The sequence below is a fragment of the Ylistrum balloti genome, unplaced genomic scaffold (assembly GCF_031769215.1).
Source record: "Ylistrum balloti isolate Yb309-2 unplaced genomic scaffold, AGI_CSIRO_Ybal_v1 Utg369650, whole genome shotgun sequence".
Lineage (NCBI taxonomy): Eukaryota > Metazoa > Mollusca > Bivalvia > Pectinida > Pectinidae > Ylistrum > Ylistrum balloti.
In genome coordinates, this window is record NW_026781906.1 from 290,607 (window position 1) to 305,521 (window position 14,915).

Consider the following 14,915-nt stretch of genomic DNA (forward strand, 5'->3'; position numbering starts at 1 on the left):
GCACAATTGACTTATAAGAAAAAAGGTTATTGCACAGAGATCTAGAAATGACTATAATTCTACTTTGAATAACAGTAGGATAGTCATAGCTGTTAACTTCAAAAGTCATCCCAAACATCCCAGCAACATTATGAATTCAAGTCTTGAACATAAACATCACTATAGTTTTACTTTGAGAAATATAAGGTTACTGGTCCTAGCTGTTAACCTGAAAAGCCATCCCATGCACCCCATCAACATTATTAATTCAAGTCTCAAACAAATATACATGATTGCCTCAATAGAATAGAAGATATTGCACAAATTACTAAGCATGACAACACTGCAACTTTTTATCAAGTACAAAATAGTCACAACATATTGACATTAACCTTCTAAAAGGCTCTCTAAAAGCAGACTGCAGCACCACACGAACATCTTTAACTTTGGAACAAGATTTGGTCATGCTACGATTTTTTTAAGAATACGTACTGAATATTGAAGATAATGCAAGTCACTTCTCTCTTCATTGTCCGAAAATCATACGTCATGTTGCAAATACCTGTGATAAGATCTCAGCAACAAGTTTTGCAAACATAAAGAATTATCCTTCTGTTGGAAAACATCGTAGCTGAAAAGAATTTTCATGAGTGGATTGATGACAGGAAATATGAAAAGATTGCCATCTTATCATGTGTAGCCAGGTCAGGTAGATGAAAAATTCTAATTAGTATTTATATTTAGAGCATTCTATAAACAAGAGATCCCAGAGGGATGTTGGCATCCACCATTATTTGATCTTTATTTGCTCTTTGAAATTGAATCTTTTCCCTTCTTTTCTATTCACTTCTCTGTTTTTTGCTCTTAATGATAAGAAATTTGAACATTCCTTTGAAGAAATGGTGATGATAATCTTTACTTGCCAAATCCAAGATGGTTGCCTGGAAGCCATTTTGTCTTTTCTGATAAGTCCCAGAATCAAAATGGGCACAACTAGGGACAAAGCTACCTATGGAATTTGAGAAAGACCCATCCAGTGCTTCTCAAGATTTAACAATAACAAAAATTGTATACAGACAGATGGATAGACCACAGACGTAGGTTTGAATAGGAATAGTCGTCCCCCCCCCCCCAATCATCGGATGGTGGGCTAAAAATCCAGTAATTTTTCTGAAGGCAGAATATGCACTATCATTAAAAAGATTCTATATTTTAGGGAAACACATTTTGTAAATAAAAAATTAACCGAGATAAATCTTCTCAGAAGTGAACAAAACCTTGACCCTTGGGACAATTCTTGTCGTTCTATTCCTCAAAAACCTACCGACTATTACAGAGATATCTCACAACACTCAAAGGTTCATGTTTATTTGGGGATTTTTTAAGTCTGCATGTCCTTATTGTGACCTAGATTATTTCGGACGGTCTCCACTACCTCGGAGAGTTTAGAGATACGGTATCCTGGGAAGACTGCTAGCCACTCTTCGACAGTGTTAGGATAGAAAATCTGGGACAGGGCTGTCTGTAACCTGCTGTATAACATCTGGAGGCTGTCCAGGATTCTGAAAAAAAAAATCACAAAATTTTACATCCATAACATTGTACTTCAGTCCAGCTTATTTTCCATACAAGATTTTATATACAAAATTTAAAAGTCAAAGAGCTATGCTATTAAATTTAATTAAGTTCATTTTAAGTAAAAAATCCCAATCAATTAACTTTACCATGCTATAATTATAGTTATGAAATTAACCATGAAAAGACACTTTGACTTTCACCTAAAATTGATTTAATTCAATAGCCACATGAATATATATATATATAACCAGAAAGAAATGAACATCCTATCAATGTTTGACAGTAACATGAAGTTTGTTCCAATTCCTTGAGAAAAAAGTTAAAATAGCTGTACAACTGAAACGAAACTGAAACTTTCTATAAATAGTAATGATGACCTTGGTTCGGGAGTTAAGAAATGCAAACTTGACCCAGGTATGCCATAGCTGATGTTTGTAAAATGTTTGATAAAATACCCTACCCTGGAGTGATGACAGATTTTGGGTGGGACATGATGTCACAGAGAAAGATTTATAGCATTATTTGCTTACCCATAAAACAGCAGAGTGTATAATAACTATATTTGAGAAATACATCACAAGTTTGTACACTTTCAATAACATATTGATCTTTAAGAATCCTTACTCTACAGCTTGAGCCAATAAAGGTTCCACATGTACAGGGTTGGCAAAATTCCGCTTCAAATGGTATTCGTTCATCCATGTCAAACGCCTGAATCAGATTTCATGAGATATTACATTAATTTTGTATAATTTTTAACAATAACCATGAAATTTAAACCAGGTAACTAATTTAAATAATATTGAATTTATCAGAATGCACAAAAAAAATTGTATCATTGTAAACAGAACAAACATACATAATTATAAATATTAATTATCAATATTGGTTTTCAAAATCCTTGATGGATGACTCAAACTAATTTATCATTCCTGAATTACAAATCTGATTTGCCATCAACCATTTACAGGTTAAATTTTTGACAATGTCTGAATTACGAAAATAAAAGAAATAAACTCACGCCTCATTGTTCATGAAGTCATCAAAAGCTAAATCCACTCGAATAAACTCCAACATAGCTTTATATATGTCTGACCCAGGGAATTCACTGTGTGGAATCTCGGTCCTTAAACACAGTAATTTAACATAACTTTATATATGTCTGACCCAGGGAATTCGCTGTGTGGAATCTCGGTCCTTAAACACAGTAATTTAACATAACTTTATATATGTCTGACCCAGGGAATTCGCTGTGTGGAATCTCACTCCTTAAAAGACACTTATTTATATCATTTATTTTACACCATTGACAGCATAAACAAAATCAGTTAGTTTATATTTACAATGAAACTCTCGACATAAAAACACAGATTAAAATGTGTCCATGAGGATGAGAAATTCACCATCATTTTTCATATTTATCTTAATCATATGTAGTTCTATTTTCTGGAGATTTAGTTTTCTTTTATTTTCAGGTTATCAATCTTTAATAAGAATTAATCACTTATGAAGCTCGTTTCTGAGAAACGAGGTGTTATTTCATTGTCCTCTTACAAGTAAGCCTATAAGGTGAGATACACAATAAAAAAAATAAGGAAAAACAAAGTCCTTGAAGATAATGAACATTATTTCAATATTTCTCAAATGGACATAACATTGATCTGTAATGGTAGTGTTATTAGTGGTATGAAAAAATGAATTGTAGTGTTCAGTAAAAATAAAAGAATTGGAAATGTAAGACATTTAATTCTAAATTTTAAAAAAATGCAAAATCCTTTTTTCCTTTTCTTTCCCTTTTTACATGATTTTTCCACCACAAAAAACACATGTGGAGTTACAATTTGTCAATAGACATGGTATTGATTTTATCCTTTATCTATCATACAAAACGTATTTACACTTGATATCAAAATGTCCATTAAAAAAATACAATACAAATCTTAGTACTTTATTCATACCTGTCAAATACTTTATTGTGTACAAGTGTAATTTCATTGTTTTTTTTTTGTTTTTGCATCAGTTAATGGATATTAATAATTAATTTAAATGACTTTTAATATAAGTTGTACAGATCAATTAAAAAATTCAAAACATGATTTCATTGGTATTTTTAACGATTTTCATTATTTTAATGCAAATTTTACAGCTTTTCAACTGAATTTTAATTATAATGTATGCAGTAGTGAATATTAATTAAGTATAAAATTTGTACTTACAAATGAGGTGCATTAATTGGAATGAGACTAGTAGATTTCAGTTGTTTAGAAACCTCGTTGTGGATATCAAAGGAAAAGGTCCCTGTACAAATGTAAAAAAAAAATGCTTTTATTAACTTTAAGTCTAAAAACCTTAAAATCAAATAAATAAATTGAAAAATTTAACAAAAATACTTAATAATTCAATGACAAAATAACCAATAAAGCAAGATATTAATTTCAGCTACTTGTATTATCATCGTAAAGGGACATCACCGTAAAAACTGAAATTTTCTTGAACTCGTTTGATACATTTTCAGTTATGTTTCTGTGGTATCCTAATATTCTTAGTCCAATTCCAATGTCCAGCTTGACCACTCCTTTCGTTCGGGAAGCCCCCCTCAAATTTAGTGCTGATAATGTTACTTAATAGATCAGAAAACAAAGCAGTTCACTTTGCCAACACGAACTCAATTGACAATAGAGGCACAGTAGGTAAAATCTGATTTTTCAGCAGCAGATTTTGTTCTGGGAGTGGCATATGTTATCGGATAACTCTAACACAATTCAGAATTACAAATAATAAACATTAATTGCCAACATAATCACGAATGATTCAGGCAGATATCCAGTTTTTTACAGTGTTTTGCATGCATCATCATCAAATGTGATGCAAAAATTTATATATCCAGATTGTTAATCAACTGATACGAATTTCCACTTTATGATAATCAATTAACCACTTGTTATGTGTATATTTCATCAAAAACCAACTGTCATTGTTCATAAGGTAATACACTTGATATATGTATGCAATAATAAAAAAAATTCACTTAAGAGATATTGTTTTACCATGATGTCACTTTCATAAATCTAAACCTCACTCAACTGACAAATGTTAAAACTTATATCCTTATCAACTAATCACACTGACCTTTATTGAGGATTGACAGACATATGGCAAGAGACGGAAGTGCTTGTGGTAATAGTTCACACAAAATAGCATAGTGGTCATACCTACAATGTAAAATAGCATAGTGGTCATACCTACAATATAAAATAGCATAGTGGTCATACCTACAACACGAAATAGCATAGTGGTCATACCTACAATATAAAATAGCATAGTGGTCATACCTACAATATAAAATAGCATAGTGGTCATACCTACAACATAAAATAGCATAGTGGTCATACCTACAATATAAAATAGCATAGTGGTCATACCTACAATATAAAATAGCATAGTGGTCATACCTACAACACAAAATAGCATAGTGGTCATACCTACAATATAAAATAGCATAGTGGTCATACCTACAACACGAAATAGCATAGTGGTCATACCTACAACACAAAATAGCATAGTGGTCATACCTACAATATAAAATATCATAGTGGTCATACCTACAACATAAAATAGCATAGTGGTCATACCTACAACATAAAATAGCATAGTGGTCATACCTACAATATAAAATAGCATAGTGGTCATACCTACAACACAAAATAGCATAGAGGTCATACAGTGCTCCAGATAGCCTGCGTGAATGCGTTTTCACGCACAATATTTCTAATTTCACGCTAGGAAAATAATAAGATTTGCGTCATTAACCCGTGCGAAATCCGGACTCTGCGTCAATGTCCGGCTCCAATATTACGTAGTTAGAAAACTCAATAATCTAAGTCAAACAGACACTTATCAAGTAAACGAAACTCGTAACAAGCGCTTTCTTGATCGTGATTATAAACCAGTCGCATAGCAAATATGGCGCTGTCAAAAATGTTTACAAATTCAGTGTTACCCTAATATGGAAAAACCCATACACTTGTTGAAGGCAGGGGTGAAAAAACCCCTCAATTTATAAAGGTAGGAGTGAAAACCCCACATGTCAAAAAGTTATCTGGAGCACTGTCATACCTACAATATAAAATAGCATAGTGGTCATACCTACAACACGAAATAGCATAGTGGTCATACCTACAATATAAAATAGCATAGTGGTCATACCTACAATATAAAATAGCATAGTGGTCATACCTACAACATAAAATAGCATAGTGGTCATACCTACAACATAAAATAGCATAGTGGTCATACCTACAATATAAAATAGCATAGTGGTCATACCTACAACACGAAATAGCATAGTGGTCATACCTACAACACGAAATAGCATAGTGGTCATACCTACAACACAACATAGCATAGTGGTCATACCTACAACACAAAATAGCATAGTGGTCACACCACCTACAACACAAAATAGCATAGTGGTCATACCTACAACACGAAATAGCATAGTGGTCATACCTACAACATAAAATAGTATAGTGGTCATACCTACAACACAAAATAGCATAGTGGTCATACCTACAATATAAAAAAGCATAGTGGTCATACCTACAACACTAAATAGCATACTGGTCATACCTACAATATAAAATAGCATAGTGGTCATACCTACAACACAAAATATTGTAGTAGTCATACCTACAACACTTAATGTCTAGCATTCATGTCAGAAGCCTGAAATGTACAGTGTCAGGTACCTTTATAGCCTTACCTTTGCCAACCAGTAATCGCAAAACCTCGGAAGTTGTGAAATTTTGCTTTCTCCTTCTCCAGTATCTGTAGCCAAGCAAGATGATTCTCCACATGGTATTTGATGTTTGTCACATACACACTTGAGCCTGTTGCACCTTTAAACGCACTGGCGAACCAGATATTAGGGAACACCTGAGAAAACTTATCCCATATATCTGAAGTATACACAAAACAATTAGATAAGTTGGTTTTTGCTTGTTTGTTAACTTTGGGTGATCTGAACTTATCAAATAGATCTCAAAATCTTCTTATAATACTGAATGAATGGTGTAGTTGATACACACTTATTTAGTTCTAGAGGGAAGGTGTATGTGACTTAGTCAAGGAGGGAGGAATTTGAGTATGACTGATCAGCTCATGTGAGAAAAAGCTGTGTGACTGATCAGATCATGTGTGAAGAAGCTGTGTGACTAAGTCCTTGAGAGAGAGAAAGTTGTGTGTTGTGTGAATTATTCCTTGAGAAGAGGAAGTTGTGTGCGACTAGGAAGTTGTATATGACTTAATCCTTGAGGGAGGAAGTTGTATAAGACTTAATTCTCCAGTGAAAAAGGTGTGTGTTTTTTAGGAAGGATATAATGTTAAACTTATTCTTTGAGAAAGGAAATCAGGTGTACTTTCTTTCATGAGGGAGGAAGTTGTGTGTTCTTTCTTTCAAGAGGGAGGAAGTCGTGTGTTCTTTCTTTCATGAGGGAGGAAGTCGTGTGTTCTTTCTTTCATGAGGGAGGAAGTCGTGTGTTCTTTCTTTCTCAAGGAAGGAAAATGTGCACGACTTATTCCTTAGGGGAGAAAGTAACGTATATAGTTTATCAATTGAAAGAACTGAGGGCAGAAAGACAAAATTATGTATTTGACTTACCTGCTGGAAGAAGGAAGTTGCTGAGGTAGTGCCACACCATCACTTCCACCAGACCTCCAAGACCAGACCCTACAGTGAAACAATCACCATGGTTACATCACGTTCCATCATCATTAACAGTGGCAATAAATACAGTGGAATGACACAGTACAAGACTTTGGTTTGACTGCAATAAGTGCATTAGGTTTCTCCAATAAGTTCAAACATAAAGTATCCGACGTGTGTTATCTGATCACTTGTTGCTATGGTTTTTCACTCATGATGTTAACTAAGATCCCTTAATTTCCAGTTTTGTCATAGTTGTGCAAGGTATTTAACTCTGATTGCTTTGGAAAGGATGTTCAATAAGAAAGTCACTGGTAAATACAGAGAGACCCTGCCTCAAATTGACCCTGACTGTTGACAGGGCGATACACCGAGCAAACAGGTGAAGTCAGACAGTTCAATAATAAGATGCCATATGAGACTACGTTTACCTTGAAGAACAGAGAGTTCAGTGAAGCAAAGCAACTAAGACTACCTTGCAGAACAGGGAGTTCAGTGAAGCGTAGCCACTAGGTTTACCTTGAAGGACAGAGAGTTCAGTGAAGCATAGCAACTAAGTCTACCTTGAAGAACAGAGTTCAGTGAAGCGTAGCCACTAAGTTTACCTTGAAGAACAGAGAGTTCAGTGAAGCATAGCGACTAAGTCTACCTTGAAGAACAGGGAGTTCAGTGAAGCGTAGCATGTCATCCCACATGATGGCTTTTATGTTTGGATGCTTGGCCTTGAGGTAGAGAAGAACAGCCTGTGTGTGGGCAAAAAAGAGCTGCTGTGTTGATAAATTCTCCACATTCATCCGCTTCTTACACTTGTCACAAATTCCGATGTGGTACACCTAATATCAGTAACAAATGGAAATCAATTATGTGTTTATCAATTAATTGAGGATTAGAAATATATTTCATGATGTCATTGCAATCGATTATGGAAACTTTAAGGGTTCTAGGTTGTTCTCTCCATATCTCTATACTGTAAAGATACTAATTTTTGTGAGGGCTTTACTTTCGATGAAGCAGAACACGTTTACTCTTCTGGAACACCTGGTCTTATTCTCCCTGTACTTTTTCTGTGTAAATCTTTCTTTTGTTCATATTTTACCCTTTTTGTATTGAATTTGACTTTGAATTATGATTATGGTATTTTTCATTCTCTGTGGGTTTTTTTTCATTGATTTGTAGGTATCCTTATTTCATGAATTCATATGATCACAAACTATTATGTATATTAAGTAGATCTATCAGGCCATATTTATCCATGAAATTAAAAGTCCATAAAAAAGAATTTTCAGAAAAACACAAAAATTGATCCCCGTGAAAATGTATGATTTCTAAGTAAGTCATAAACAGCAATAGATTTAAAGTTTTGACCATTCTATTTGATAACAATCCACTTTACTTCAAACGAGAAACACATTTCACAAACTGTAAAGGATTTCTAAACAAAGTACCACACAATTGCTAATAAATCTTTCATGCTGGGATGGTTGACAAATGTTTCACTACTGAAGGGTCTGTATAAACAATCGATACCTCTGAGGAACGTTACACAGTAACAATATATTTTTGCATTTTTATTTCAACATTTTCTTCAGGTTGGTTATGTCAATAGGATAGAAGTTCTTACAAAACAATCAATAGAAGATTAGAGTGTGCCGTTTTGATAACTTCACGGTCTCCTTCATCTTATAACACAACCAGTAGAAATTTAGAGTGTGATGTTTCAATGACTACTCGGTGACCTTCATCAGACAAATGACCAGTGTGGAGTATACTAACCGTGATGCATGTAGTGTACAAGATAGTAGAGAATCAATCAACCTTTTTCAGCTGTACTATAATCCTATGTACACCAAGTTGAAAATAGTGTCACGAAATGGTAAAAAGATTATAGACAAAAAAAATACACAAGATGGGAACAAGATACTGTAGTCATTTTGGTGTTGCTTTGTTTAACACTTGGTCATAGATGTGTGAGAGTCTGTGGCCCCCCTCGTCCCTGTTTAGTATTGGCCCATTGTGGAGTATCCAGATGGCTTCTTTGACCAAATACTTGAAAAGGTTGTTTCCCCTGTGGACTATTTTGGAACTGTATACCTCATCAGCTCCTATATGGAACCACTGAAGTGCCGGGTGAAGTTCTATCACCTGATCAATCATCATTGTTACAGCGGTCAGGGAATCTGAAAGTAAAATACACATATCAGCCTCATTAACCTTAATCTGGTTTATATCTTTTTTATCAATACAAAAAAATTCATCTTACACTACAATACAAATTACTGTAAGAGTTTATTAACTTCCCTTGTTTAAGTTTCTTAATTTTTGGCATTAATCCCACCATCAACAGTTAGGCGTGGTCAAATTAAGGTGTGGTCCCTTTTGTTAGAAATTAACAAACAGATGGACAAACACATTCACTGAATTGTATAACAAGAGTATTTACCTGGATTGGAAGGACAGAGCGCCATCGGAAAAGTGGGAACTTCTCGTAAAGACACAAACTTGTCATGTTTTAATACAAACTGAAAAGAGACATAAGTATATTTGATAAAATGATAAATTTCTGCTAGTAACTTGATAACTAAAAAGTAAAAAAATAAATTTCTGCTTGTAACTTGATAACTAAAACGGAAAAAATATTAATTTCTGCTAGTAACTTGATAACTAAAAAGTAAAAATATTAATTTCTGCTAGTAACTTGATAACTAAAAAGTAAAAACATAAATTTCTGCTAGTAACTTGATAACTAAAATGGGAAAAATATTAATTTCTGCTAGTAACTTGATAACTAAAAAGTAAAAAAATAAATTTCTGCTAGTAACTTGATAACTAAAAAGTAAAAAAATAAATTTCTGCTAGTAACTTGATAACTAAAAAGTAAAAATATTAATTTCTGCTAGTAACTTGATAACTAAAAAGTAAAAACATAAATTTCTGCTAGTAACTTGATAACTAAAAAGTAAAAATATTAATTTCTGCTAGTAACTTGATAACTAAAAAGTAAAAAAATAAATTTCTGCTAGTAACTTGATAACTAAAAAGTAAAAAAATTAATTTCTGCTAGTAACTTGATAACTAAAAAGTAAAAATATTAATTTCTGCTAGTAACTTGATAACTAAAAAGTAAAAACATAAATTTCTGCTAGTAACTTGATAACTAAAAAGTAAAAAAATAAATTTCTGCTTGTAACTTGATAACTAAAACGGAAAAAATATTAATTTCTGCTAGTAACTTGATAACTAAAAAGTAAAAAAATAAATTTCTGCTAGTAACTTGATAACTAAAAAGTAAAAAAATAAATTTCTGCTTGTAACTTGATAACTAAAACGGAAAAAATATTAATTTCTGCTAGTAACTTGATAACTAAAACGGAAAAAATATTAATTTCTGCTAGTAACTTGATAACTAAAAAGTAAAAATATTAATTTCTGCTAGTAACTTGATAACTAAAAAGTAAAAAAATAAATTTCTGCTAGTAACTTGATAACTAAAAAGTAAAAATATTAATTTCTGCTAGTAACTTGATAACTAAAAAGTAAGGAAACAATTTGTTCTGTGAAGTACATTTACTTTAATGAACGTGAAATGAAACGATGAGTAAAGAAAATGCATTCATCCTCTCACTTGTGGTAATTTGTGAGTTTGAAATGAAAATTGGTGAAAAATTAACCGGACAATCTTGTAGACACTGTTCTTAATTGAAAATGTTTTAAATCAAAAGGTTAGTATGTATGTGTACAAAAAATTTTTTTTTTTTTAATTTCAAACCTACGTATCAATTTTGCAATATTTTGATCTGTCAAAAGAAGACATGAAAGTGACATGACAATAAGAGGACCAACAGGCCGACATCACTCAGCTGTAATACCAGGTTCATAGAAAAAAAAATAGAATGGGTGTTTATCACAAATACGGTAACACATACACGATTGACTTTCAAAGTGGACACATCCAATCAATATTACCAAATTTCCACAACAAACAGCTTCTAATACTCATCTCTAAACAGTGACAGTTATGACCTGGATAATAGGTCAATGCCATTTCTTTTTTTCTCAAAAACTGTCTGGCTTTTACTTAGAAATACCCTTTTTACTAAATATCTTGCTTTTCAGAGTTTGTGTATACTAGAAGGTGTATTTAACAGCTTTTGACAATTTCGCCCCTGTGACCTTGAATATGGGTCAATGTCATTTCTGTTTGCAAACTTTTACAAGCTTCATAATACGAACCTACCAGCTGAATACCATGCTTCTGTGCCTATTGGTTAGTCAGAAGGAAGTTGTTTACAAATTTTTAAAATTTGACCCTGTGACCTTGAATAAGGGTGAAAGTCTTTGCTTTTTGCAAACTCTATAAGGCTTCATTCCAGTAACCCAGAAGCAAAATACCACATTTGGTATGTTGGTTATTGACAAGAGTTGTTTTAATTGAAAAGTTGATGTCAGATGGAAAATGGACAATGAATGATAGTTGCTGCACCACAGCATAATTTGTATCCTTAGTAAAAGGACATATATTAGAATATACATTATTGTAAATCTGTGCAAAGGTCTGTGTGGCATTGAATTGTACATGTAAGTATGTCTATCTTTTAAAATTTACTGTATGTCTCTGTGCTGTGACCTGCTTCTTGCATTCACATATGTTTTGTATATGCAATGCCCATTTCATATCAAAGTTTGAGAACTTACCTCAAAATGGCCGAATGTCTGTACCAAAGGGATGACTATGAGGTCATTATCAGCTGCCAGTTGTAGAATCCTCTCTACAGCTTCCTTACTGTAAACAACATATGATAAAATAGTAAACAAGAAGCACAATATACCTGAACAGCTCGGCCCTTCTACAGTTTAAAAAGCAGACTTAGTCAGTTCATCAAACTATTGCAGAGTTGAAAGCCAATTTCTCGAGAATGTTACCAAATCATTACAGTGGGCTTAGAGGTGATTGATAAGGGGAAAACTGGCAGTTCTAAACAAATTTGACCCCTAAAACATTATAAAGGGTAAATGATGTATTTTTGTAGCTCTTAATCCTTGCATGAAACTAGTCAAACACCATTACCCTGGACCACTCAATTATCAATAAGAAAGTGCTCACATTTGATTCCTGTGACCTTGAGATGGCCCAAGTAAACAACACACCAATAACACAAATAAACAATAAGACCACCTCAAACTAAAAACAATTATATTATCAACATGCATACAGCTTAACATATATTGTACAAATACACCTGACTGTGTAACATTAGGAGGCCTTGTACAGATACAGAAATTGTATTACCTGTATGACTTGTAACATTAGGAGGCCTTGTACAGATACAGAAATTGTATTACCTGTACGACTTGTAACATTAGGAGGCCTTGTACAGATACAGAAATTGTATTACCTGTATGACTTGTAACATTAGGAGGCCTTGTACAGATACAGAAATTGTATTACCTGTATGACTTGTAACATTAGGAGGCCTTGTACAGATACAGAAATTGTATTACCAGTAGGACTTGTAACATTAGGAGGCCTTGTGCAGATACAGAAATTGTATTACCTGTACGACTTGTAACATTAGGAGGCCTTGTACAGATACAGAAATTGTATTACCTGTATGACTTGTAACATTAGGAGGCCTTGTACAGATACAGAAATTGTATTACCTGTATGCATATTCACAAGCTATCTCCTCCAAGTCCCCCCAATAAGGAAACATGTCCTCATACTCAATCAGTAGCCCTGTAGCTCCAAACCGCTTCAGCCAGGGGAAGATCTGTCACAGAAAACGGTCAGAATAAATCACAAAATTTAGTTTATCTTAAGTCCATCAGTTCGTGTCAAATATTACAAGGTAAGCTGTGGAAAGACTGGACAGGTGTTACTAATGTTTCATTGTGTCAAGGACGCTACTGTAAAGTTCTACATTAGGGCTACTGGATCACCCTTTATTTATTGTCTATTGTAATGTTTTAATGGTGTTATCATTTTATCTATGTCCCAGACACATAATTATCAGGGCTCTCACACCCTTAGAATTGGGAAAAATAACTGTGTTTTCCTTAGAATTGGGAAAACTTGGGGTCTAAATTGGGAAAAAAGATACTTTTTTGCATTGGGAATGGAGCCGAATATTGGCCCCAAATCTGGCAGATTGAGAGCCCTGATTATTTATAACGTTATTCATCAAACCATGAGAATTCACAAAGGAACACAATTACTAAATTGTTTTCATTGATACAACAAACTATAATATTTACAGCAACCTCACCTCAAAATGAACTCTAATACTTGTGGACAAAGATTCACTAGACCTGTCTTATTGGACAATATGAGGATAGACACACAGAATGAAACCTGTCTAATCGGGCATATTTCATGTCAGAACAGAAAAGTCAACCAGGAAGTACTGAACAGCTGATTGGGAAATATATTGCAAACATAGACTCAAGTTATACATATAAATGGTTAGACAGGTTACACAGTGTTAGATAGCTTTTCTATGGAAAAAGTCTTTAAATTATGACCTTTTCAAAATAATCCACTTTTGGGGGAGCACCTTTCAGATCCAAGTGGACCAACCTGTGAAAAAAGATGAACATGTTGATAAATATATAGACATATTACTTCATTAATTGAATTTATACAAATACTTAATTTAGTCATCATTCACTTACATACATCAATAAAATTTAAATACTGACATTTAATTAAGTCATTACTCATTTACATACAAGTAATAAATGCTGACTAATATATCTACATACAGAATGCATACAGCATAAACAATCATTCTGGTGTAGATAGATACATGGTTTCTAATTGATTGGCATGAATGGAACAAAAAAAGGGCATTTTCCCATAGCCTGGTAGCTTACAATGACATATAATATGCTTGTTTCAATTTTTAACATATGGTAAATATTTCCTGTTTCAATGAAAAACATAAATCAAACAAGACACAGTACAATGTACATACAATAATAGTCAATTTCTGGTAAGAGAAGTTGGCATTTAGTCAGAAAATAAACATAAATGTATGTCATTACCTATGTCCATTGTGATGATGTGACATCCCAAGTGATAACACGATTTCAAATTTAGGTCATCCAGTCCAAAAACCTAAAACAAAATCAAAATACATGTAAGGTTACTCATCATTTTGACATTGTTTATGTTTATGTTTAAATCTAACTGAAAGGAAACATGATGCATGATGGTAACACACTCGTCTTTCACCTAGGCATCTGAGGTTCGATTCCCAGAACAGACATGAAAAGGTATTTTGTCACCTGCCCAACCAGGTGGGTTTTCCCCGGGCACTAGAATTTCCTCCCACAGTCAGACCTCTCAATCTGATATCGGTCAAACTGTGATGCAATATCTTGATATAAAAAGAATTGATTATACGGTCTTTTTGCCTCATGATAACCCTTTAAAACACCTTTTTATCCTTCACTTTGACAACCATGACTAAAAATTATTTGACAATGCAAGAGGTTGACAATTCTGTGTACACAGTGTTAAATACAGTCTCCGTCCCTGAACTTACCAATCCTGCTTTAGTTCATTATAGACTGCCCAAAATCATCACACTAGAGACCTGGTTCGATTCCTTGCTGGACGCTAGGAATATGCATGTATTTTACCATTATAATTAAC

At 33.4% G+C, this 14,915-nt stretch overlaps 1 protein-coding gene across 1 annotated transcript; it reads right to left on the reverse strand.

Moving 5' to 3' along the window:
- Positions 1–602: 602 nt before the first annotated feature.
- Positions 603–13,855, reverse strand: LOC132556595 (hexosaminidase D-like). The gene is made up of 13 exons (XM_060221022.1): positions 13,781–13,855; positions 12,920–13,029; positions 11,954–12,041; positions 9,702–9,780; positions 9,353–9,438; positions 7,911–8,094; positions 7,217–7,285; positions 6,320–6,515; positions 4,687–4,769; positions 3,774–3,855; positions 2,579–2,683; positions 2,182–2,268; positions 603–1,541 (listed from the first exon to the last, which is right to left on the reverse strand). The coding sequence occupies exons 1-13, from the start codon at positions 13,853–13,855 to the stop codon at positions 1,361–1,363; spliced, it is 1,425 nt and encodes a 474-aa protein (XP_060077005.1). The 3' UTR covers positions 603–1,360.
- Positions 13,856–14,915: the final 1,060 nt, after the last annotated feature.